General features: G+C 37.8%; 1 protein-coding gene across 2 annotated transcripts in view; it reads left to right on the top strand.

Annotated features, from left to right (window-relative positions):
* The first annotated feature begins 37 nt into the window (after positions 1 to 37).
* Cfap210 (cilia and flagella associated protein 210) overlaps positions 38 to 22651 on the top strand; it is a 38905-nt gene continuing 16291 nt past the window's right edge. For both annotated transcript variants that reach the window (XM_047542819.1, XM_047542818.1), the window contains exons 1-5: positions 38 to 177; positions 4479 to 4705; positions 9582 to 9755; positions 9856 to 10049; positions 21395 to 21551. In XM_047542819.1, coding sequence (XP_047398775.1) covers positions 129 to 177; positions 4479 to 4705; positions 9582 to 9755; positions 9856 to 10049; positions 21395 to 21551 — 801 coding nt within the window. In that variant the 5' untranslated portion in view covers positions 38 to 128. The remainder of the gene's footprint in view (positions 178 to 4478; positions 4706 to 9581; positions 9756 to 9855; positions 10050 to 21394; positions 21552 to 22651) is intronic.

Raw genomic sequence — 22651 nt, 5'->3', positions numbered from 1 at the left:
ACAGTCGACGTCACTTCCGGCGGCGTTGCTAAGCAACCAAATGGTCAGGGAAACACTCCGCAGACGTGAGTGTATTCTGCGCTAGTCTCCTATCCGGGTCTGGCGGCGCTGAGTGCTACTAGTTAGAGATGCTGGTGCGGTTTGGACGGCGCTGTGGACAGGCGAGGGAGAGCACAGGTGAGCTAACCGGCCCTTTCCTGCACAGGAATTGTTTAAGGCGCCTAGGCTTGGTGCCAAGTGAAGGTTTCAGTTGCCTTTTGAAGTGGGCTCCACCAATTCGAAAGCGTCCTCGGTAAGCATCGTTGTTTTCTGGAAGTTAGACCGTTTGCCCTTCGGTGAAGGATGAAGGAGGGTAAGGAGACGTGTGGGTGGGTGGGAGAGAGTTTACAAAACTAGGGTGGAGAACATATAGAAAGTTGGAGACCCCCAACAGACCTGATGGTCAGATCCTGTCAGTTTCAGTCTGTAGATTCTGGTGTTTGCTGAACTTCTGGGAGCTTAAATTTCAGTATTCACTGAGTGAATCGGAATAGAAATATCAAAGACCTCCGTAGATTCTTGGCTCTGCTACAAACCAGCTAAATGGTCTTCACTAAAGTCTCTTGAAATAAACATTTCTATTACCTCCCTCCACTCTAAAGTCTCTCCCTAAGTCAAATAATTTGATAAAGTGTAAAAATAATAATTATAATGATGCTACTTAGGATATTGTAACTCATGACCTTATAAAATTTTGACTTTGTAATAGAAATAGATAAGTTGGACTTCCAAAGAAGTATTTATCAATTTTAACTACTATAGTTTCTTAAGTCTGTAAATTTCCAGCTGGGTGTGGTGGCACACACCTGTAATGCCAGGGACTTGGGAAACTAAGACTGGAGAATAGCAAGTTTGAGGCCAACCTCAGTAACTTAGCAAGTCCCCGTTTCCAAATAAGATGTAACTCAGTGGTAAAGACCCCCTGGGTTCAGTCCTCAGTACTGAACAAAAATAGTCAGTAAATTCCTATGTAATATTGTTGTCATGGTAACAACTAGAACCTTGAGAATTTGAACTTTCTTCATGTCATTGACTAAGCTTCTGTAGCATTAGCCCCTGCCCCTGCACTTGATGCAGAGGGAGAGCCATCTATTCTCTCACCAGTGAACCCCAGTGGGTATGTGTGCAGTGGACATCTTATGAAGTAGCCCCAGAGTCATGCCATATAAAAGGAGAGAGACACTACCCAAGTATTGAAAAAGCACAATTATGCTCACATATTCACTTTCTGATATATGTTGTATATGCAGAACTGCACTACACAACTTAGGTTTACTTCCTAGGTGTTAAATGTTTTATGGCAAATGACCAAACTTTTGATAGGAGCCTCAGCTAAAATTATTATCTCCTTTTGAGGAGGTACAGTAGGATAGGGATTCACATATGTAGACAACTTTAATAAAACAAATGATTATATGAAAAATTAGTGTGGTGCATTAGCCAAAATGATGGAATAAAGATCCCTAAAAATCCTCTACTCCAAAAAATCAATGAGAACTCTGGGAAAAATAGTCAATGTCAACTTTTTAGAACTCTGGAAATTAACTAATAATAATCCCAGAACTGTGTATATAAGAAAAACAGCTGAATCTTGATAACAACAGGGAGGTTTTTGGCATATCATATTTTTCTCCCAATCCCATGGTAGCATCAATGATGGCCCATCTTCAGTGGCCCAAGATAGCAAAAAGTCTTTCCCAAGCTTTCTTTGGCTTCTCTGTTTCTTTTTTTAATTTTTTTTAGATGTTGATAGACCTTTATTTTATTTATTTATTTATTTATTTATTTATTTATTTATTTATTTATATGTGGTGCTGAGAATTGAACTCAGTGCCTCACACATGCTAGGCAAGTGCTCTACCACTGAGCCACAACCCCAGCCCTCTCTATTTCTTTATAGGTACCAACTCTATTTCTACTTTTGTGGTTGTTCTCTCTGTTCTGTTCCTACATTAAAGTCCATGAAAATATCTAGTTGAATAAAACATATGAATGCAATTTTTTTTAATGAAGAGTTGTTAAAGACCTGGGATTCAATTGTGCACTATGCAGCTTTCTGACATTGTACTTTCTTGCCACAATGTCAAAGTCCACTAAACACTCTATGCTTTGCAGGTAATAACTTTTGCCACTATGGGCAGTTTGTTCTACTGAGCCTCTTTGTAATTTTGGTAAATTAAATCTTCTCCATTTTATTTCATGACTTAAAGAATTGAATCACACCATGACACTGTGACCCATAAATAGGTTTTCTAATTACATGTAAAGTAAAAACAAAGAATTGGAATAACTCTTAGGGCAGAAAAAAATGTTGACATGCCTAACAAGATGTTAATTAAAAGACAGTTGATTTAACTTGGAACCATGGTTTGGTTAGCCTCTGAGTGCAAGTAGCACAAACCAAATTGAGCCACTTTAGGCAAAACAAATTTGTTATAAAGTTCTAAGAATGCTTTGATCATAATTTTTTGGTTGCAAGTGACTAATCTAACTCACAGTAGTTAAAACCAGAGAATGTTTTGGCTCTCATCCAAGTATAAATGTATCCAGAACTGGACCACTTCTAAACTTACTTTAGCAACCAACTTCTCACTCTCATAAGCTTTAATTCAAACCCCAAGATGATTGATTCTGGCAGTTTTTCATTCAGTATCTTTCATTCTGGAGAGAAAGATCATGTAATTTTCTTCTATTTTTATATGTCTGTTGCATTATTCTAACAAAAATAGTAAAAATGAAATAGCAAATATTTAATAAGAACATATTATACCAAGCACTATTCTAAATTCCAGATATATATAAAATACACACATCTAACTTTATTTTACTTTAACCACCAAATCAAACTTACAAAGTAGGTACTGTTAATAACCCCATTTTGCAATTAAATTATTTTAACTCATAAGGGTTAAACAATTTTACCTAGATTCTCATAATTGATATATGGTATGTTCAGAAAAAGTCCAGGTAGTCTGACTCCAGAATCCATACTCTTACCCACTGTTCTATACTACTATCTTTGTTAGATCTGACCCACTTATTATTATTCAAATGCCTCTTTCTGTTTTCGGTGAATTTCTTTCTTTATAAACCCTACTGCCTTAAGGTAGAAGGGCAGAATTCAATTTTCAGACTCCCTTGCAGCTAGGCTTCAAGCATGAGACCAGTACTCAGTTTTGCATATGTCAGATTTATATTCTGAAAACAGCAATATAAAGCAAACAAATAGCATGTTCAGTTCATTTTTTGAAGCGTATGGCAGCAAAAGTGTACCAGTTTTAGAGGCAACAGTAGTGAAGGTTCAAGTGTCTGACATTCAGGTGGAAAGCTGTAAATTGGGCAAGTCAAATTGTCTACCCAGTGCCAGCTACCATGGGCCTTCACTAGAGCCTCATTGATAAGGTTTTTGTGATATTTTGCAAGTATTGCTTCCAAGGATGATTCTGGTTCTCTAGAGGATTCAACAAGTTTCCTAATACCCCTTACTGAATTCCTTTTCTGTTTCAGTTAGCTTCAGTGAGTTTGGTTGTTAATGAAACATCAAAAGGGTAGGATTATTTCTCTAAGGAGAGCTGTTAATGAGCTCCACCATATCATTTAGGATGCTTTTGAATTCATATAACGGAATACCCACTCAATCATGTAAAAAATAAGGAAATTCATTCACTTATATAACAACAAATCAGACTTCTGGTTGGATTGATTAGCAGCATAATAAGACCATCATTGCCCTAAGTTCTTTCTTTGTCTCTTCTTTGAAGTTCACATGGGCAGTTTCTTCCAAAACTGGTTCATCTTATGGTTCTAGGGTGGCTATCTATCTGCCTTTCTTATTCGTATCCAGCTTGAAAGTCTCTTGGGTATCACTCCTAGAACAAGGAAGAACTTATTGAAAAGTTACAAACGAATCTCTTGTCCTATTTCTTTGCTTATTAGGGAAATAATTATTGGCAAAGGAGAGGCAAGTATTCTTAAACTACTCAGACTCACCCCAGGTCTGTAGTCAGAACTCCAGATTGCATTGCTACTGCTCAGTGGGGAACAGATTGAATAGAGCCATCATAATGACTTCAACCCCAAAAGATGAACATCCCCAAGGTTATCCATTTTTAAACTCTACATGGTTAACTTCAAAATGCTTTTGTAACAATCTGTTAAGATAGGTATTATTGATCTCAACTTTAAAGATGAGGATACCAAGGTTAGAAGAAGTTAAATGGCTTGCCCAAGTTTATACAATTAGGAAATGACAAAACGAAGACTCAAATCTATGTCTTTTGGTTTCAAACCCTTTTTTTCCCCAGATGTTCTTAAGGTAACAAGAATAAATTAAATATTTAAAACAATTTCTGGGTATCATGCCAATTATAAAAATTTCTGAGAAAAATATATTAAATTCTTCCTGAAAGACTTAGTAATCATTTTAAAATTTTCATTAGAAATAAGGAACTCTGAAGAAGATGAAGTTGCCGACTCACCTCTTCTACCTAGCAAGGTAGACCTCCGGCAGGTCACCATAATTCCACATGATGAGTGGGAAAGAATTCAGGATAGCCTTGACAATTTGACAAGAGAAGCAGCGACTCTTCGTGCGGAAAGAAAAGCAAAGAAAGAAATGCATTTGCGATCCCAGGAAGTGGTAAAACACTGGACTAATACATATGCAGTAAGTATTAATCTTCTGGGAGTCCACATGCACTAAAGACTTGCTCGTTTCTTAATAGTCTCTTATACTTCTTTTATAAGGATTTTATCTGTAAACTGTCATAAAAATTCATTGAAACACATTTTAAACAGCATTATTTAGCTATAAGTGACATACAACAAACTGAGCATATTTAAAAAGTTTACATTTTGACAAGTTTTGACATATGTATATACCCCAAACACATTGCTCAAATTAAGATAATGAATATACTCATTGCCCAAAAGTTTCCTCATGTCCTATTTAACTCCCTGTGTCTTTTTCCTATCTCTCCTTCCCGTCCCTGGGTAACCACTGATCTATTTTTTATTATTGTAGATTTTATTCAACATAATTACTTTGAGATTTATTCATATCGTGTATATCAATTGTTTATTCATTTTTCTTTTTGGCCACTGAACTACATTCTCAGTCCTTTTTATGGCTTATTTTGAGACTGGCCTCAAACTTCAATCCTCCTGCCTCAGTCTCCTAAGTTGCTGGGACTGGCTGTTCATTGCCAAGTAGTATTCTATTGTATGATATACAACCATTTGTTTACCTCGTCACTGGCTGAAGATTTGACATCAACCAATGTTTGAGTTCTTTCTTTCTGGCTATTACAAATAAAATTGCTTTGAACATTCATATCGAAGTCTATATGTAAATTGGGCACTGCAGTGCATGTCTGTAATTCCAGTAACTTTGGAGGCAGAGTAAGGAAGATTGCAGATTGCAGGTCAGTATCAGCAATTTAGCAAGACCCTAAGCAATTTAGCCACATCCTGTCTCAAATTAATAAAATTTTTAAAAGGGCTGGGATTGTAGCTCAGTGGTAAAGCACCCTTGGATTCAGTCCCCAGTACTGGGGGGAAAATATATAGATATAGATATAGATATGGATTTAGATATAGATATATATATGCACACACCCATTTCCATTTCTCTTGGGTAAATATTTTAGTGTAGGACGATTGAATAAAACAACAGATGTATATTTAACTTTATAAGAAACTTCCAAAATGTTTTCCCAGAGCAGTTGTAATTTTGCATTTTCACCATTCATGCATAAAAGTTAATAGGTGTAAAGTATCCTATTGTGGTTTAAATTTGGTTTTCTCTAATTGCAGATGTTGTTGAATATCTTTAAATGAACTTATTTTCTACTAGTATATCTACTCTGGTGTAATGTCTATTCAAATTTTTTGCTCATTTTAATATTAGGGTTGAATTCTTATTATTGAGCTTAGAGAATTTAAAAACTATATTCTGACCTTTATTAGGTATTAAATCCTTCATTCATTATTTTATTTGAAAATATCTCTTCCAAGTATGTGTCTTGGTTTTTCATTTCCTTACCGTGTATTTTGAAGAGCAGAAGTTTTTTTGTTTGTTTGTTTTGTTTTGTTTTGAAACAGGGTCTTGCTATGTTGCCATACTGGGATTGAACTTGGGAAGCTCATGTGATCCCTTGCCTCAGCTTCCCAAGTAACTGGGATTATAGGTATGTGCTACCAGGCCTGGTGTGTTAGTCAGCTTTTTGCCAATGTGACCAAACTACCTGACAAGAACGATTTGGAGGAGGAAAAGTTTATTTTAGCGTGAGCTATAACACCTGGCTAAGAACAGAAGTTTTAAATCTTAGTTTAGTTTATCAGTTTTTCTTGTAATGAATCATTCTTTAAAGGCTTACCTAAGAAATCTTTACCTAACCCAAGATCACAAAGATTTTCTCCTGTTTTCTTCTAGAAGTCTTAAAATTTTAGGTCTAGGGGTCATTTTTAGCTAATTTTCTATATGAAGCCAGGTGTTAATTGAAATTCTTTGCACATGAATAGCTAATTGTTACAATTTTTGAAAACACTATCCTTTCTCCAGTGAATTGCCTTTGTAATTTTGTTGAAAATCCAGTAGTTGGGCTGGGGATATGCCTTAGTGGTAGAACACTTGCCTGGCATGCCTGAAGCCCTGAGTTTGAATCCTACCACTATTGGTGGGAGTTGGCGGAGAGAAAGAAGAAAAAAAAGAAGAAACCCAGTTATCTTTATATGTGTAGGTGAAATTACTGGATGACCTATTCTATTCTGTTGATTTGTTCTTCTACCATTACTCCAACAACATACTGTCCTGGTAACTGTGTATTTAATGTTAAGTGTTGAAATCAGGTAGTATGTCTTTCAACCTTGTGGTTTTTTGTTTGTTTGTTTTGGTGGTGCCGAGAATTGAACCCAGGACCTCATGCATGCTTAGCACACAGTCCACCACTGAGCTATATCTCTAGACCTGGTTCTTTTTTAAAGTTCTTTAGGCTGTTCTAGGTCTTTGGCATTTCCTTATAATGTTTAGAATCAGTGTGTCAATTCCTGAAAAAATAAAGCATCTTGTGGGGCTGGGGAGATAGCTCAGTCAGCAGAGTGCTTGCCTCGCAAGAACAAGGCCCTGGGTTCGATCCCCAGCACGGCAAAAAAAAAAAAAAAAAATCTTGTATTTTGATTGTGTTCAACTTTAGATAAATTTGGAGAGAATTTACATTTTGACAATATTGAATCATCTGAACCGTGACACACACACACAGTCTCTCCATTTATGTAGGTCTTTAATTTTATATAAAACATGTTTCATAGTTTTTATCTTTAAACATTTGTTATTTTTGATGCTATAGTAAATGGTATTTTTAAAAGTTTCAGTTTGCTATTGTTAGCTATAGAAATACTTTTTTTCCATATTGACCTTGTATCATGCAATGTTGCAAATTTCACTTGTTCTAGTAAAAATTTTTTTGTAACTTCTGTCAGATTTTCCACATAGACAATCATGCATCAGAAAATACAATCAGTTTTTCTTTTTTCTTTCCAATCTGGGTGCCTTTTATTTCTTTGTCTTCACTTATTATTCTGGTTAAAACCTACTATATAATGTTGAACAAATAAAATGAAAATGGATATTCTTGTCATTTTCTTAATCTTAAGGGGGAAAGTACTTATACTTTCACTCAAGAATGATGCTGAGTATAGGACTTTTGTAGATGTATCTAGTTGAGTGGAAGAAGTTGCTTTCTTTACCTAAATTTTTGAGTTTTTTTAGTTCTTTTAAAATCAGGAATAGATGTTGGGTTTTTTGTTTGTTTGATACTGAGGATTGAACCCAGGTGCTTTGCCACTGAGCCACATCCCCAGTCCTTTTTATTTTTTATTGTTGAGACAGCATATTATTAAGTTGCTTAGGGCCTCGCTGAGTTGCTGAGGCTGGCCTAGAATTTGAGATCCTCCTGCCTCATTCTCCCAAGTCACTGGCGTGTGTCATTGCACCCTGCTTGGATACTGGATTTTTTTCTTTTTTTAGTGCTCTTTGGTGCTCTCTATTAAAATTAGTATGAGTTTTTAAATTCCCAGTTTGTTAATATTGTTGCATTGATTTATTTTCAAATATTAAACCAAGCTTACATTCCTGGAATAAACCCCTGTTGCTCATGACGTATTTCCTTTTTATGGATTCAGTTTGTTAAAATATGTTAGTTTTTCCTTCTATGTTCATGAAGGATGTTGGACTATAGTTTTTGTGAAATGTTTGTCTGGCTTTGTTACATCTCCAGCCCAGAGTAATGCAGTTTTATGTTTACAATGCAAGATTACACAGAAAGATAGAGGACTTGAAATTATCATGGCAAGTTCTCATCATCTGCCTCTTATTTGTCTGTTGCTTACCTATCTCTCTCTTTAGAATTTCATAGTGTCCTTGCTGTGTTTGTTTCTGCTAGATTCCCTTCACCTAAGAGATAATAGTAATCCAGTTTAATTCCATTTGCATGAATGGAAAACTACTTCAAAGTAGGAAGGTATCGCCTGATTCCTTTTGTTATCTCATCTGGGGAGAAATCCTGGGAAAAGGTTACCCCCTACACTTTCCTATATCATTTGAGGCACAGAGAGGAACAATTGTTTTCTGTGTTCTCTTAGAATTCTTAAAACTACAGGTTAGTGTAAATTCTGTTTAGAGAATTCTGGGTTTTTTTAACATTGCACATTTCTTTACTTTGTTGGAATATGTATTATTTATATTTGTAAAAGGACATAGATAGCTTGTAGTATATTGCCTTAGGAATGTTATTTAAATTTTTTAATTTTTTTTTTCTGGAGGGGAGGTGAATTAGACCATGTCTGGTATCATATATGTGACAAATGGCATTCTGAAAAAGGGAAAGGAAATAGATCACTGGTTGCCAGGGACTGCAGGTATGTGAAGGAGTTGATTGTAATGAGGCATGAGGACATTTTTGGAGAGGATTGAAATGTTCGGTATATGAGTGTAAGGCTGGAATGTGGCTCTGTGGTACAGCACTTGGCTACTATGTACGAGGCCTTGGGTTCAATCCTGGCACCACAAAAAATTTTTTTTTAAAAATTGGCTTCTACCAGGTGTCATGATGCATGTCTAAATCCCAGCTACTCAGGGAGCTGAGGTAAGAGAATTTCAGGTTTGAGGCCAGCAAGTTAATGAGATCCTCTCTCAAAATAAAATTTTGGAAAGAGCTGGGAATGTATCTCTGAAAGATCACTTACCTATCATGCACAAGGCCCTGGGTTTGATTGCCTGTACTTTTCCCCACCCTCACCACACACATACACAATTAGCTCCAAAATGTATCCTTGTATTTATTAATGAAATAAGAAAATACAATAAAAACTTAGAATGAAAATTCAAATTATAATGCTAAATATTGATAAAATTAAATTGAAAATGAAAACAAAAGATTACTTTTGCGCTGGGGGTAGAGCACTTTCCTAGAACATGTGAGGCCCTAGGTTCAATGACCAGTGCTGGAATAAAAAAAAAAAAAAATTTTTTTCTTTTTCTATAGGGGATGAGAGAACAGAAACTTAAGGCCAAAAAGAAGCGTGATGAAGAAATTGAGGCTGAAAGACGAATTCTTGATATAGAAGAAGAAATATACAAACAAGGAGAAAGAAAAAAGGCCATTGAATATGCAAAGCAGTATCAGTTTTTCAAAACAGAAAGAATGAAAAACTTTCATGTATTATTTGAGTTTTTCTTTTATAAATACATATATATTTTAACATATGTATGTATAATTAGACATTATTTTCCTAAAATACTGCAAATTTTTTTTGTAGTCAGGACTTCTTCTTAGTAGAGTTATGAAGGAACGTGATGCCCAGATTGAATTCCAAAAGAGTAATAAAAAATCAGATAAAAAATGGGAAGAACAATTGAAATTCAACATTGAAATGGCTTTTAAAGAAGAGCAAGAAAAAGCAGAAAAACGACACAGAGAAAGAATAGCTATTGCCAATGATCATCTAAAACAGTATGTATACATAAATTAACTTTTTTTGTGGCTTCCTCTTTTTCTTATAATGGATATTGCTTCCCCCCCACCCATGATCAAAGTAATACATGCTAAAATCCTTAACAGAAAAAGTACAAAGAGGGTCGGGGGCTGGGAATTGTAGTGGTAGAGTACTTGCCTATCATGCACAAGATACTGATTTTGATCTCCAAAACTACAGAAAAAAAAAAAAGTTAAAAGTCACTAACACTCCCTTACCCAGAAATTATATATTAGTTACTATTGCTGTAATAATGCAGCATAACAAACAATGATATATCCTAGTGCCGTACAACAATAAACATTTATTTTTCATGCATCTGTTGGTTGACTGGGGTTGATGGTCTAGGCTGGATTTAGCTGGGCAGCTTTTGTTTAAGCAGCAGGACTGACTGGGTTTGCTCGTTGCTGTGGGGAGGGTTCTAATCCTTTCCATGTCTTTTCATTCTGAGGTTGAGGATGAAGCAGCTTCCTAGGATAAACTTGTCTCAGGGTATTCAGAGAGATGCAAGAGAGTCGGCAAACCCAAAGTCAAAGGATAAAGAGGGCTGGGCATGGTGGTGTACGTCTGTAATGCAGCTACTTGGAAGGTTGAGGCAGTAGGATTGCAAAATCAAGGCCAGCCTGGGCAATTTTGCCAGACCCTGCTTCAACATAAAATTTTTAAAAAGAACTGGGGATGTAGCTCAGTGGTAGAGCACTTATTCGGTATTTGAGATGCCCTGGATTCAACCCCGAGTACCACAAATAAACAATAGGCTGAGTTCTATTTGTTGTAACACAAGTCTAAAGCCACTCACATGGTCAATTCTTTTTTTTTTTTTTTTATTTTAAAAAGATGCTCTTATTAGTGCATTATGGGTGTGTACAATAGTGGGGTTTATTTTGACACATTCAAAAATGTGCATAACATGTTTTGCTCCCTTCCAATCCCTAGTACTCCCCCTCCTCCTCCTCCTCCACTGACCCCCTTCCTGGGCTCCATTGGTCTTCATCCTATTTATTTATTGTTTTTATTGGCATATGAGTCATAGGTAAAAGCAACATTTCTCGTGACATATTCATGCACACACATAGCATAACTTGCTCAGCTTCATTCTGCAGTTCCTCCCCTTTCCACCCCTTCTCCATTCCCTGACCCCTTCCTCTGCTCCATGTTTCTTCCTTCTATTTTTCTCCTTATTTTTCTCTAGCTTCTACAGATAAGAGAAACACTAGACCCTCAACTTCCTGAGAACCTCCATACCCAGAGTCATTTTAAACTGGGAATGTGGTTGGCAAAGTTGCCACTTGAAATCCAAAAGAAAGATTGGAGCTGAATTTATTGCTAACTTAAGCAAGGGAGAACTGGACTGGACATGTGAAAAGTCATCAGAATATTCCTGGTCACACAGAGGATTTGAGGGAAGATTCCGGTGGTTGGTTGCAGGGCAGGAGTGGGTAGACTTCAGTCCAAGAGATGTGAGTTCCAAACGTTAAGTGTGTGGCTCAGCCAACATCAGCTTTGGGAGCAGGTTCCACGCAGCCAGGCTTCTGGCAGGATGCCTTGCAAAGTGCAACGCTGTCACTTGGTGATGGGCTTCAGAGGGAAGGCACATCAGATGTGAAACCATCTCTGCTGGCTATTTGTCACCATGACCACAAACCAATCAGTCTTTTCCTAGGAGTGTGGAAGTTTTATTTGATTTAGAAACAGTCTTCCAGGGATAAATTGTTCAGGATGGAGAGAAGGCAATCACTGTGGAAGATTTGTCTGTGTCCTGTCAGGTATAGGCAGTATCATACCAAGTGGCAGGGAAACCCTGTGGAGGCAGCCAGGAGCTTGGCAAAGCCCATTCTCCTTGTGTGGTCCACTGGACTGCAGGAAGCAATGGGCTTCTCCTCCTGCCAGCTGGAGCTGACCCTGGGACCATGCCAAGGCCTTTCTAAACCTTGGCACCCAGTGCTCATTCTCCTCCTGTCTGCCCACTTGAGGAGGCTCTCCTACCTTACGGGGCCCCTTGGGAATCAAGGGCCCCCAATGTGCCCCAGTTCCAGGATTCTTCCATCCCAGCCTCTTCATGTTGACAGCAAAAACTTAGAAACAGCCTCCAAAGGCCAAAATCTGCTGGGGTTGCCCAAGATGGGATTAGGTCATTTGTTTCCATCAGACTCTCCTTCCTGCCTACGTGACTAGGCCTGGGTTGGCAGGTGAGATGTAAAAAGTGCATTCTCCCAGGGGCAGTCTTCAACTTCCAGACTTCCAGAGGCAGATGGTTTTCATGGATTTCATTTCCTCGATTTGACTGATCCCGTATTTCTACACTAACTGCCTGTCCTCGATTCTGACTTCATTTCCCCCTCTAATTTTAGGAGCTCCTTTACTAATGTAGGGAAGAGGGGGTGATGACCACTCTGGCTTCTTCAGGCTGGATGGGGGCAGCATGGGGCAAGCAGTTTGGAGTTCCCTTTATAGAAATCGGTTTAATTGAGGGGTCCATGGTAGAATTCTGGTTTGGAAGAGCAGGTTGTAAAGGCATCTGGGGATGGGTGCTTCAATCTGAAGTCCAGTGATGGATGCAGAGCAGAGCGTCTGGGCAAAATGGAAGGTGAGGCTGTGTCTAGGGGGCACTAGGGCATCAGATGGTGCTCCACTTGCTTAAGAGACAGTGGAAGAGTCATTCCTGAGTCACGACACCAATGTAAGAAACCCATGAAAACTATGCCGGACACAGGAAATCACATAAGGTAGTTTATTGAGCAAACAATGTCTCCCTGCAGGGTAAGAGAGAAAATGAGAGGAAAAGAGAAAGGGTGCATTCTGGAGAGAGTGGAAAAGCGAGGAGGAGAGAGAAAGCAAGTGAGTAGGAAAGAAAAAAGCTCACATGGTCAATTCTAATAGCAGTAGAGCAGAGGAGTAGACCCCATGGAAGTGGTGAAGGGTAGTGAATCTTTTTTTTTTTTTTTTTTTTTTTTTTTACCAGCAATCTAATCTAACACAGGAATTTGTTTTTATTATGTTGGCTGGAATCTTGCTATGTTGATTGGGCTAGTCTTGAACTTGTGGGTTCAAGTGATCCTCTCGCCTCAGTTTTCTGAGTATTTGGGACTATGCATGTGCAGTCTTGTCTGTCTTAGACATTTTTTGATGGTGGAGGCATCAGGTTCATTGACATACAATTTACATTTAGTAAATTTCACCTTTTAAAAAGTATATATATGGGGCTAGAGTTGAGGCTCCGTGTAGAGCACTTGCCTGGCGTGTGTGAGGCCCTGGGTTCAATACTTAGCACCACATATAAATAAATAAAATAAAGATCTGTCGACAACTAAAAGAGAAAAAAGAAAATAATTGTAAAAAAAAGTATATTACTGCATAATCACTGTCCAAATCAGAATATTTTCATTAACCCAAAAAGTTCCTTCATGACCTTTTAGCAGTTTTTTTTTTTTTTTTTTGGGGGGGGGGCTGGGGATCGAACCCTGGGACTCGTACTTGCGAGGTAAGCACTCTACCAACTGAGCTAGTTCCCCAGCCCCCTTCATGACCTTTTATACAAGTTTTCTCCCCCACCTCTTGCCTGTGACAATCATTGATGTAACACAGATTTTTTCTTTAAGTGTATATGCTCACATTTTATAAAATGAAATTTGATTAACAGCATCATTTTATTAAATGTTTTTTTTCACTTAACCTGTATGTCATATTTATAATTATTTCCCTAAATCACAGATGTCAGGACTGGGATTATAGTTCTGTGGCAGAGTGCTTGACTTCATCAAACTCTGTTATCCAGCAATGCAAAAGGAAAAAGAAAAGCAAACAAAATCACAAATGTCTACATGTCATCTTCAGTTATTCTCATCCCTTGTTAAAAAGAAGAGAAACCTTTGGATTTATTGTAATTCTTTTATTTAGCAGTGTAAGGCTCTAAGGGTTTGTACAAGTTAGGATTGGAGCCATTGGCAGGGAGAAGCAAGTAATTGACAAGTGAGTCATCTGTATCTAAGAAATCTCTCTTCTTACATTGTAACTCATACATTTAGCAGTCTGACCTTCATCAAGCTACTTGGCAAGTATTGCTCACCTATATTCTTGTATGTAAGCTGTGTTTGACTACAGGATCCCCTTTCCTTGTGGTGTTGGCAATAGGTTAGAAGTTCAAGGAGGCTTATTTTAGGTGTTTCTTTGATGTATCTTCAGTGCACTCTAGGAAATGTTCAGGCTGAGCCCCATAGTGAACAACTTTGAAGCTGAGGCAGGAGAACTGCAAATTTGACGCCAATCTGGGCAATTTAGTGAGACCCCGTCTCAAAATAGAAGGGGAAAAAAGGAGAATTGGGGGTGTAGGCTCAGGCTTCCATAATAACTCTCTCTAGAGAGAACTAACTCAAGGTCCCATAAGAACTTTAGTCCCTTCTAGGAGCATACTCCTAATGTCCTAAGGACCTCCCACTAGGTCCCACCTCTTAAAGGTTTTGTCACCTCAAGACCAATACATTGAAGTTCAAGCCTCCAACACATGAGCCCTTGCGGGATAAATCACAGCCAAACCATAGCAGGACAGGTGTTCAATATGTGAACTTAGGTTGCAAATTTATTTCCATAAGTCCTACATCTTAAATGGAATAAGAAACATTCAGTTCATTAATTGAAGATAACATAGGGAAATGTAAATCTATTACTATAATTTTAAGTATATAAATTTATAAAATTATTGCCAAATTGTAATCTGCCAAATATTGATTCACACATCAGTTTATATAACTTAGGACACATACTTTAAAATATTGTTAGAAATGGTGATGAGCCCCATTAAACCCTTCTATAAATCTATAGAAATGGAATAGTAGTACTGGCATTAACTTGACTGGGAACTGAGGACCACATGGTGAAAAAGAGAAGCAAAGGAGAGTTTCTTTCCTCTTTCTTGAGTAATAAAAGTTTATTCAGGTTCAGAATTCCAAAATAGATTATTTGTTGTTTACTTTATTCATTTGTATAAACATTTATTGAACAATCTCCAATTGCCAGCCACAATTCTAGTTCTAGCTTTTGAGATTAAAAAGAATGTGATACAGTGGCTGGGGAGATAGCTCAGTCGGTAGAGTGCTTGCCTTGTAGCCTTGTAAGCACAAGGCACTGGGTTCGATCCCCAGCACCAAAAAAAAAAAAAAAAAAAAAAAGGAATGTGATACAATCTTTTTCCTTAAGTCTGGGAGAGGTGGGTACAAAAAATGATCCAAATAAATTGGAATATGATGATAAATATTGGCAAATACACATAGAAATTATGTAGAAACAGAGTGGATATCTGACCAAGTTTAGAGAAGGCTTTTCAGAAGAGTTTGGTTCCTGCATTTAATTCTGAAGAATGAGTAGGAACAAGCCATGCCAAGAGTAGAGGTGTAGAGGTATTTTAAGTAGAGGACTTAGCATGGGGAAGGGCCCAGAAGTGAGATAGAGAATGATGGATTTGGGACACTACAAGTAGACAAAATGACTGTAGTATAGAAAACAAAGGGAACACTGTCAAGAATAAAGGTGAAGAGAGAGACTAGAATCAGATCATGATGTACTTTGTAGGCCATGTGTCTTATGGTCTGTCATAATTTGAAATGACTCTCCTGTTTGGACAGAGACCATGTTTTAATGACAAAGGAATGGAAATTGCAGGATACCATGGCCTATTAATTGTATTATGAGGTGCTATCTAGGGATTGCCTTCTGGAGGTTTAAAATGTGTGTACACATTCTCTGATACTTCTCCCTTCAGAATTTGAAGGCTAATTCTTCCCCCGCCCCCAGTGTGGGCTATATATAATAACTCATTTCCAATGACAATGTGGCTGAAGTGAGAGTGTGTGATATCTGAGATTAGGATTTTATAGGCCTTTTGGCTTCCTTGATGTCTCTGTTAGGTTGCTTTTTGGGGAACCTAATGACCATGGTGTAAGAACACTCAGGCAACCCTATTGAAAGGTCCATGTGGCAAGGAGCCAAAGTCTCCTGCCAATTGAAATGTGAAAATGGATTTTTCCAGCCTCAGTCAAGTCTTCACATGATTACATCCCCAACTGACATCTTGTCTGAAACAAGAGAATCACCCACCTAAGTCACTCCCAGGTTCCTGACTCAAAGGAATGGTGTGAGACAATGAATTAGCATTGTTTTAAGCCACTACATTCTGGGGTAATTAAGTTACTCAGCAGTCAGTTACTGAAATACATCATATAACTTCTGGTCTTCTTTCTGGGACAATGGTGTGCCTGAGGTGAGATTTTTCTTACTTTCTAAACAATCCCTCGACTCCAGACCTGGGCAGGCTATTCCACTGTGGTGCTTTGACCAGTGAAAGAGTCTACCTGTGGCTAATAGTCTGATGGGGATAAGGCAGATAAGGAGCCATGGTGACACCACCATCTCCAAGTAGAGAGATTTTGACCATGAACCTTAAACTTAATTACTGAAATGAAACTTAACCAGCATATCTGTTGGTGCTACAATAGCTCTGATTCCTTCTATGGATAGGTAAGTCTTTCTCTTAGAAAGAGATTCATAGACCTTGCTTATAAAAGACTCAAATTACTGTCTATTAATACCGTCAGTTTTTCAAAAGAAGGAAAAATCATCAATAGGATAGTTTGTACCACTTTTCCCTGGGGAAGATCATCTAGGGAAAGTTTAGAAAGAGAAGAGGGCTCAAGTGATCTCATCCATCTTATAGATTTAAATGCCCTCCTAAGTTTGATTAGTCTAGACCACTTCCTTGAGCCACCCTGCTGTACATGAGCCTCAGATGTTCATGATATCTTCATGTTGATGCTCAGGTATTTCAAACACATGTGTCTAACCGAGTATGGACTCCCCACCCCTGCAGTGGATTTTCCAGTGGTATCCTTATCCACTCAGTTTTTCAAACCAGAAACCTAGGAATCCATCTTGATTTCTCATTTTCCTTTATCTTGCACATCTCACCTAAAAGCAATTCATGTTGATTATTTTTCCAAAACAAATCTTGAATTTCCTGCTATCATTTGTGTCTAGGCCACCCTCATATAGTTCATGGGTTTTTGCGATAACATTCTGTCTTTCTCAATCCCTTCTTTAATTATCTTCTACAGAGAGTCTATGAAAGTGAAAATTGATCACATTACTCTCCCATATTCAACACTTCAATGACTTTTCATTCATTTTAAATAAAATGGAGAGCTGGGCATGGTGCCACATACCTGTAATTCCAGGGACTTGGGAGGCTGAGGCAGGAGGATTGCAAGTTTGAGGCCAGCCTCAGCAATTTAGGGAGGCCCTAAGCAATTTAGCAAGACCCTGTCTCAAAATTTTAAAAAAAGTGAGGCAGGAGTGCCGGGGACATGACTAAGTGCTTAAGTGCCCCTGTGTTCAATCCCCAGTATCAAAATATAAATGAAATAAAATGGAATCTTGAGCATATCCTTCAAGGTCCTGTGTGATCTGGCCTTGTTGCTTCTCAGCTTCCTCTCCTTACCACTTCCTCACTTATTAATGCATGTAGCACACTGATCTTCCAGGGCCTTGAGCTAAGTAAGACCAAATGGCCTCAGTGCTTCTTACATACTTCTTCTTCTCTTTGGAATTTTACTCTTCCATTCTTCTTCTGAAGATTTATTACCATCGCAGAAAGGCCTTCCTTGTACAACTCTGTCCAAAGTGATCTGAATAACTCAATTGTATTCATTTTCTTAGTCTCTCATTTCTTTCTTTCTGTTCTTTTTACTTTATTTTATTTTATTTCCTTTTTATTTTTATTTTTGAGAAAGGGTTTTGTTCAGTTGCCCAGACTGGACTTGGACTTGGAACCCTCCGCCTCAGGCTCTTAAACAGCTAGGATTACAGGTGTGCACCACGGCACCTTATTTTCTTTATAATGTCTACCATAATTTGTAATCACTTTCTTTGTCTATTTACTTTGTTTCTTCCTGTGTCCCTTACTACAATGTTTATTTGAGGGCAAGAACCTTGTCTATGTTGTCATTATAGTAGAAATTCAATAAACAGTTATTAGTTGAACAAGAGTCTAAAGATTATAGAAGTGTTATGTATGATTCTTAGGGCAACTGAAAAGATTATGGTATAGTCACCAAAATAAAAGAAGGATTGGGGTACACTCTCAGTGGTAGAGTGCTTGCCTAGCATACTCAAGGTCCTGGGTTTGATCCCCACTGTTGGAGGTGGAGAGAGAGAAAGAGAGAGAGAGAGAGAGAGAGAGAGAGAGAGAGAGAGAGAGAGAGAGAGAGAGGGAGAGGGAGAGAGAGAACACACACATACTAAAAGGATTAGAAGAGGAAGATAATGAATTTGGTTTTAGACATAAAGAATGTAATGTAAAAAAAAAAAAAATGTAATGTACCTTGAGCTGGGTTGTGGCTCAGTGGCAGAGTGCTTGCCTAGCATGTGTGAGGCACTGGGTTCAATTATCAGCACCTCATATAAATAAATTAATTAAATAAGGGTCCATCAACAACTAATAAAAATTATTTTTAAAAAAGAATCAAGCTGGGCTGGGGAGATAGCTCAGTTGGTAGAGTGCTTGCCTTGCAAGCACAAGGCCCTGGGGCCCTGGGTTCCATCCCCAGCACTGCAAAAAAAAAAAAAAAAAAAAAGAGTCAAGCTTGTCAGCAGGGCGTGGCACCCATCTGTAGTCTCAGCTACTTGGGCAGGAAGATCCCTAGAGCTCATGATTTCCAGACCAGCTTGAGCAACATGGTGAAAGCCCAGCTCTAAAAAGAAAATTAGCTGGGTGTGGTGGTGCATGCCTGTAATTTCAGCATCTCAGGAGGCTGAGGCAGAATTGTGAGTTCAAAGCAAGCCTCAGCAACTTAGCAAAGCCCTAAGCAACTCAGTGAAATCCTGTTTCTAAATAAAATATAAAAAAAGGACTGGGGATGCTGCTCAGTGGTTAGGCACCCCTGGGTTCAATTCCTCATCAAAAAAAAAAAAAAAAGAAAGAAAGAAAATTAAAATAAAAATCAAGCTTGTCAGTTGTAACAGCCAGACTTAAGAAAATTAAAATAAAAATCAAGCTTGTCAGTTGTAACAGTCAGACTTTTTCTTGTGTGTGTTTGTGTGAATGCTGGGGATAAAACCAGGTCCTCCCATATGCTAGACAATACTCTACTACTAAGCTGTACCCCCAATTTTAGACTTAATTTTTTTATATTTGATTTCCAACTTTGTTATAGATAAATACAGATTTGGAACCCTCTGAATATGAGTTAGGGATAAAAGAGCTTTCATGATTGCTTAGTAGAGGCTGCCCAGTGCATTGGGTTGAAAAGAAACAAGACTCAGCAGAAAGGAGTTGTGTGTTATTTATCAGCGTCTTCTCGTGCGGCAAGAGAGTTGCAAGATGAATACTGAGTATTCTTTGAACTAGAGGATCTCTCAGTTTCCTTTAACATCCTAACTCTGCATTAAGCCAAATTAATGATAGATAATTGAGCGATCTATCCAAACTACAAAACTAAGATAAAGTCTTTATTAGTAATTAAATTTTTAATTATTATAAATTATTATGAAAGTGATTGATAATATATTACCTTTTCATTGACACAAAAGATACTTTGTTCTAATTCATTCTCAGAATAGGGTTTTTTTTTTTTTTTTTGCCAAAACAATAAATTATCCAATGAATACCTAGCTATCATGTTAATGACTCCCATATCTGGTAAGACGTTAAGTAGCAAATTTTTTTATATCTTCTTGTTTTCCCTTAAAGAAACAATTGCAAAACTTCAAAACTGTGAACATAAAATATTAAGTAGTGGTAACAAAACAAATAAACAAACATTTGAAAATTTATTTTTTTTGACAATCATAAACCTGGTTCAACTGTGACCAGCAGTGACCTTTTTCTTAGTTCCCCCTAAAGACAGTGAGTCTGACTTTGCAGATGCCTACTCGGTTCAGATGCGTCAATGAGAAATATCCTGTCCTGGATTTATTGGCTCACTTAACTAGATAGTACTGTGTGGCATAGGGAAAGGAGACTTTCTTCTCCCTGAAGCTGAGTGAAAGGACTCTAGGGAAAATATTTGCTCGATTCAGTACATATGGAAGGAAAGTTTATTCCTCAGTTGTGTGTGTGTTTTGTTGTTGTTGTTTTGGTTTTGGGTACTGGGGATTGAACTCAGGAGCACTCAATCACGGAGCCACATCCCCAGCCCTACTTTGTATTTAATTTAGAGACAGGGTCTCACTGAGGTGCTTATTAGCACCTTGCCTTTGCTGAGGCTGGCTTTGAACTCGAGATCCTTCTGTCTCAGCCTCCCAAGCCGCTGGGATTACAGGCGTGCACCACAGCACCCAGCCATTTGTGTGTTCTGCATTGTTGATTTGTCCTGTGCCTACCTGTTCAGGAAGAAAAATTATGATAGAGATGGCAGAAAGAGTATCAGTGGAACAGGCTGCATACCTTTTGACTGGCTGACAAGGATGTGTGAGATTTCCATGGGCAGGTAGACTCTTCGGGCTTGAGCAGTCTTGCCAGTGTGCAGAGCTGGCTGCCAGATGAGGGGCCTCTGGGATCCAGAATCTGCTATAAATGACTGGTGGTGAGAGCTCCTGGTAGTGATGGTGGAGGGTTTGGGAGGTGAGTTGAAGAGGTAGAGCTAGAGATGAATCTCCTAGAGCAGCAACCCACACTTACTCTCAGAGAGACAGCCAGCCATTGGAGGCTCACCAGTTTGAAGGCATTAATATCTAGTCAGTGTTGGCTACAGAAAGAGTAACAACCAAAGTAGCCAGTTGGATAAAGAGACTTCTGTTGTTCTCCTTCCATCAAACCCCATCACCTGTGTCTCAGGGGTTGAGTGCCCCTGGGTTCTATCTCCGGTACCAAACCAAACCAAACCAAAAAATAAATTAAAAAAACAACCAACCAACCAAACAAGCAAACAAAACCTCATCACTTACAGGGCTCAACCTGTAGCTTATGCAGCATCAACTTGTGGTGAAATTGAGAAGTACTAGAGATTATGAACTTTTCTGTAAAATAGGGTTACCATTCCCTTTACTGTCTGTCTTTCAGATAACTGGTTCTTTCTAAAGGAAAAGAATACTTGAATCTGGTAGAGAGCTTATTTGGGTTATGAATGAAACAAATTTTGAAGAAAGGAAAATATTGTCAATTCTGGGTTGTTTGGATTTGCTTTAGTCACTACTAATGTTCATTCTTTTCCCCAAAGAAATTCACAGATTCTTTTTCTTACAGCTTCAGATCATCCCAGGTTAGAATCTAATTCATTTCTTTAAATATAACCTATTTTTATGATTTGTACTCAGTTATACTTATGTTTTGTTTAAGAATAAAGGAACATGAAGAGGAAGAAGAAAGAAGGAAAAAATATGAAGAAAACGATGCTGAGGAGATAAAGCGCCAGAATTTATTATATGAAATAGAATTGAGAAAAAAATTAAAAAAGAAAAAAGATGAGATTCAAGAAAACAGGAGACTGTTTTTTGTAAGTTGAAAGTGCAAACGTTAAAATGTAAAGTCAAATGCCTCCCTTTTAATATATTAAAAAATAATAATGGAGTAGAAAACACGTTGCTATTCAGTTGTATCTCTAAGCAAATGCATACTTTTGGGGAGCTGTATTTCCTATGACTTTATGTGTGTGTGCTCTCTTGCATGAGGAAAGGGAATGAGACTTTTAAAAAATGATTTCTTATCCTTAAAGTCGTTGAGGAGTAAATGGGTGCTTTATGTTTGATATCTCCTGTGCTATTGATATGTGCTAAGTAAATGGTAATATTTTACAGCTGTTGTAATTTACTTTAATAACTTTCTATGTTTTTTCTTTAAAATTAGTTTTCATTCTTAACTAGTACATGAAACATCACTTAAAAGAAGAATAGCAGTTCTTTGCCCTATCCCTTCTGATTCCTGGAGGTTACCATTTCAGGTTCTTTTAGCTGTTTCTTCTTATCAGTTTTAGACATTTTATGCCTGGTAGTTAAGGATTTGGCTCTTTTACCACCCTTCTCCTCTGTACCCCCTAAATAATTGTCGTAATTATACTTAAATCATTATTAATATGAATGTATTTTTTATGCTGAGTCAACTAACATGATTATATAAATGTTTCTTTTTCTATGGTTAATACAATTGTCTTTGTTTTCATTTGCTTTTTTAAAAAAATATTTTTAGTTGTAGATGGACATAATGCCTTTATTTTGTTTATTTAGTTTTATGTGGTGCTGAGAATCGAACCCAGTGCCGCTCCCGCAGGTGCTAGGCAAGCGCCCTACCACTGAGCCCCAGCCCCAGCCTGTGTTCATTTGCTTTTATGACTCAATTTCTTTGACCTTTTTTAAAATTAATTTTGATGACCCCAATTTTTCCAAATGTTCAATAAGTTCTGCCTGATGTCTATGATATCACAGATATTATGTCTGTGATAATGTCACATAATGACATTAGTTTTCAAATGTTCAATTAAATAATGATTTGTCTAGGTGGTTGCTTTTCTTGGAGCTTGCCCATCTAGAGTTCTCCATCCTGCCCTTCCTCCTGGACTGCTTGCTTGCAAGGCCTATTGCACAGTTGTCATCCTGGGAC

This window comes from Sciurus carolinensis, chromosome 3 (genome assembly GCF_902686445.1).
Source record: "Sciurus carolinensis chromosome 3, mSciCar1.2, whole genome shotgun sequence".
In the NCBI taxonomy this organism is placed as follows: domain Eukaryota; kingdom Metazoa; phylum Chordata; class Mammalia; order Rodentia; family Sciuridae; genus Sciurus; species Sciurus carolinensis.
The sequence above is the reverse complement of the archived record's forward strand: the minus strand, read 5'-3'. Positions and strand labels throughout refer to the sequence as shown.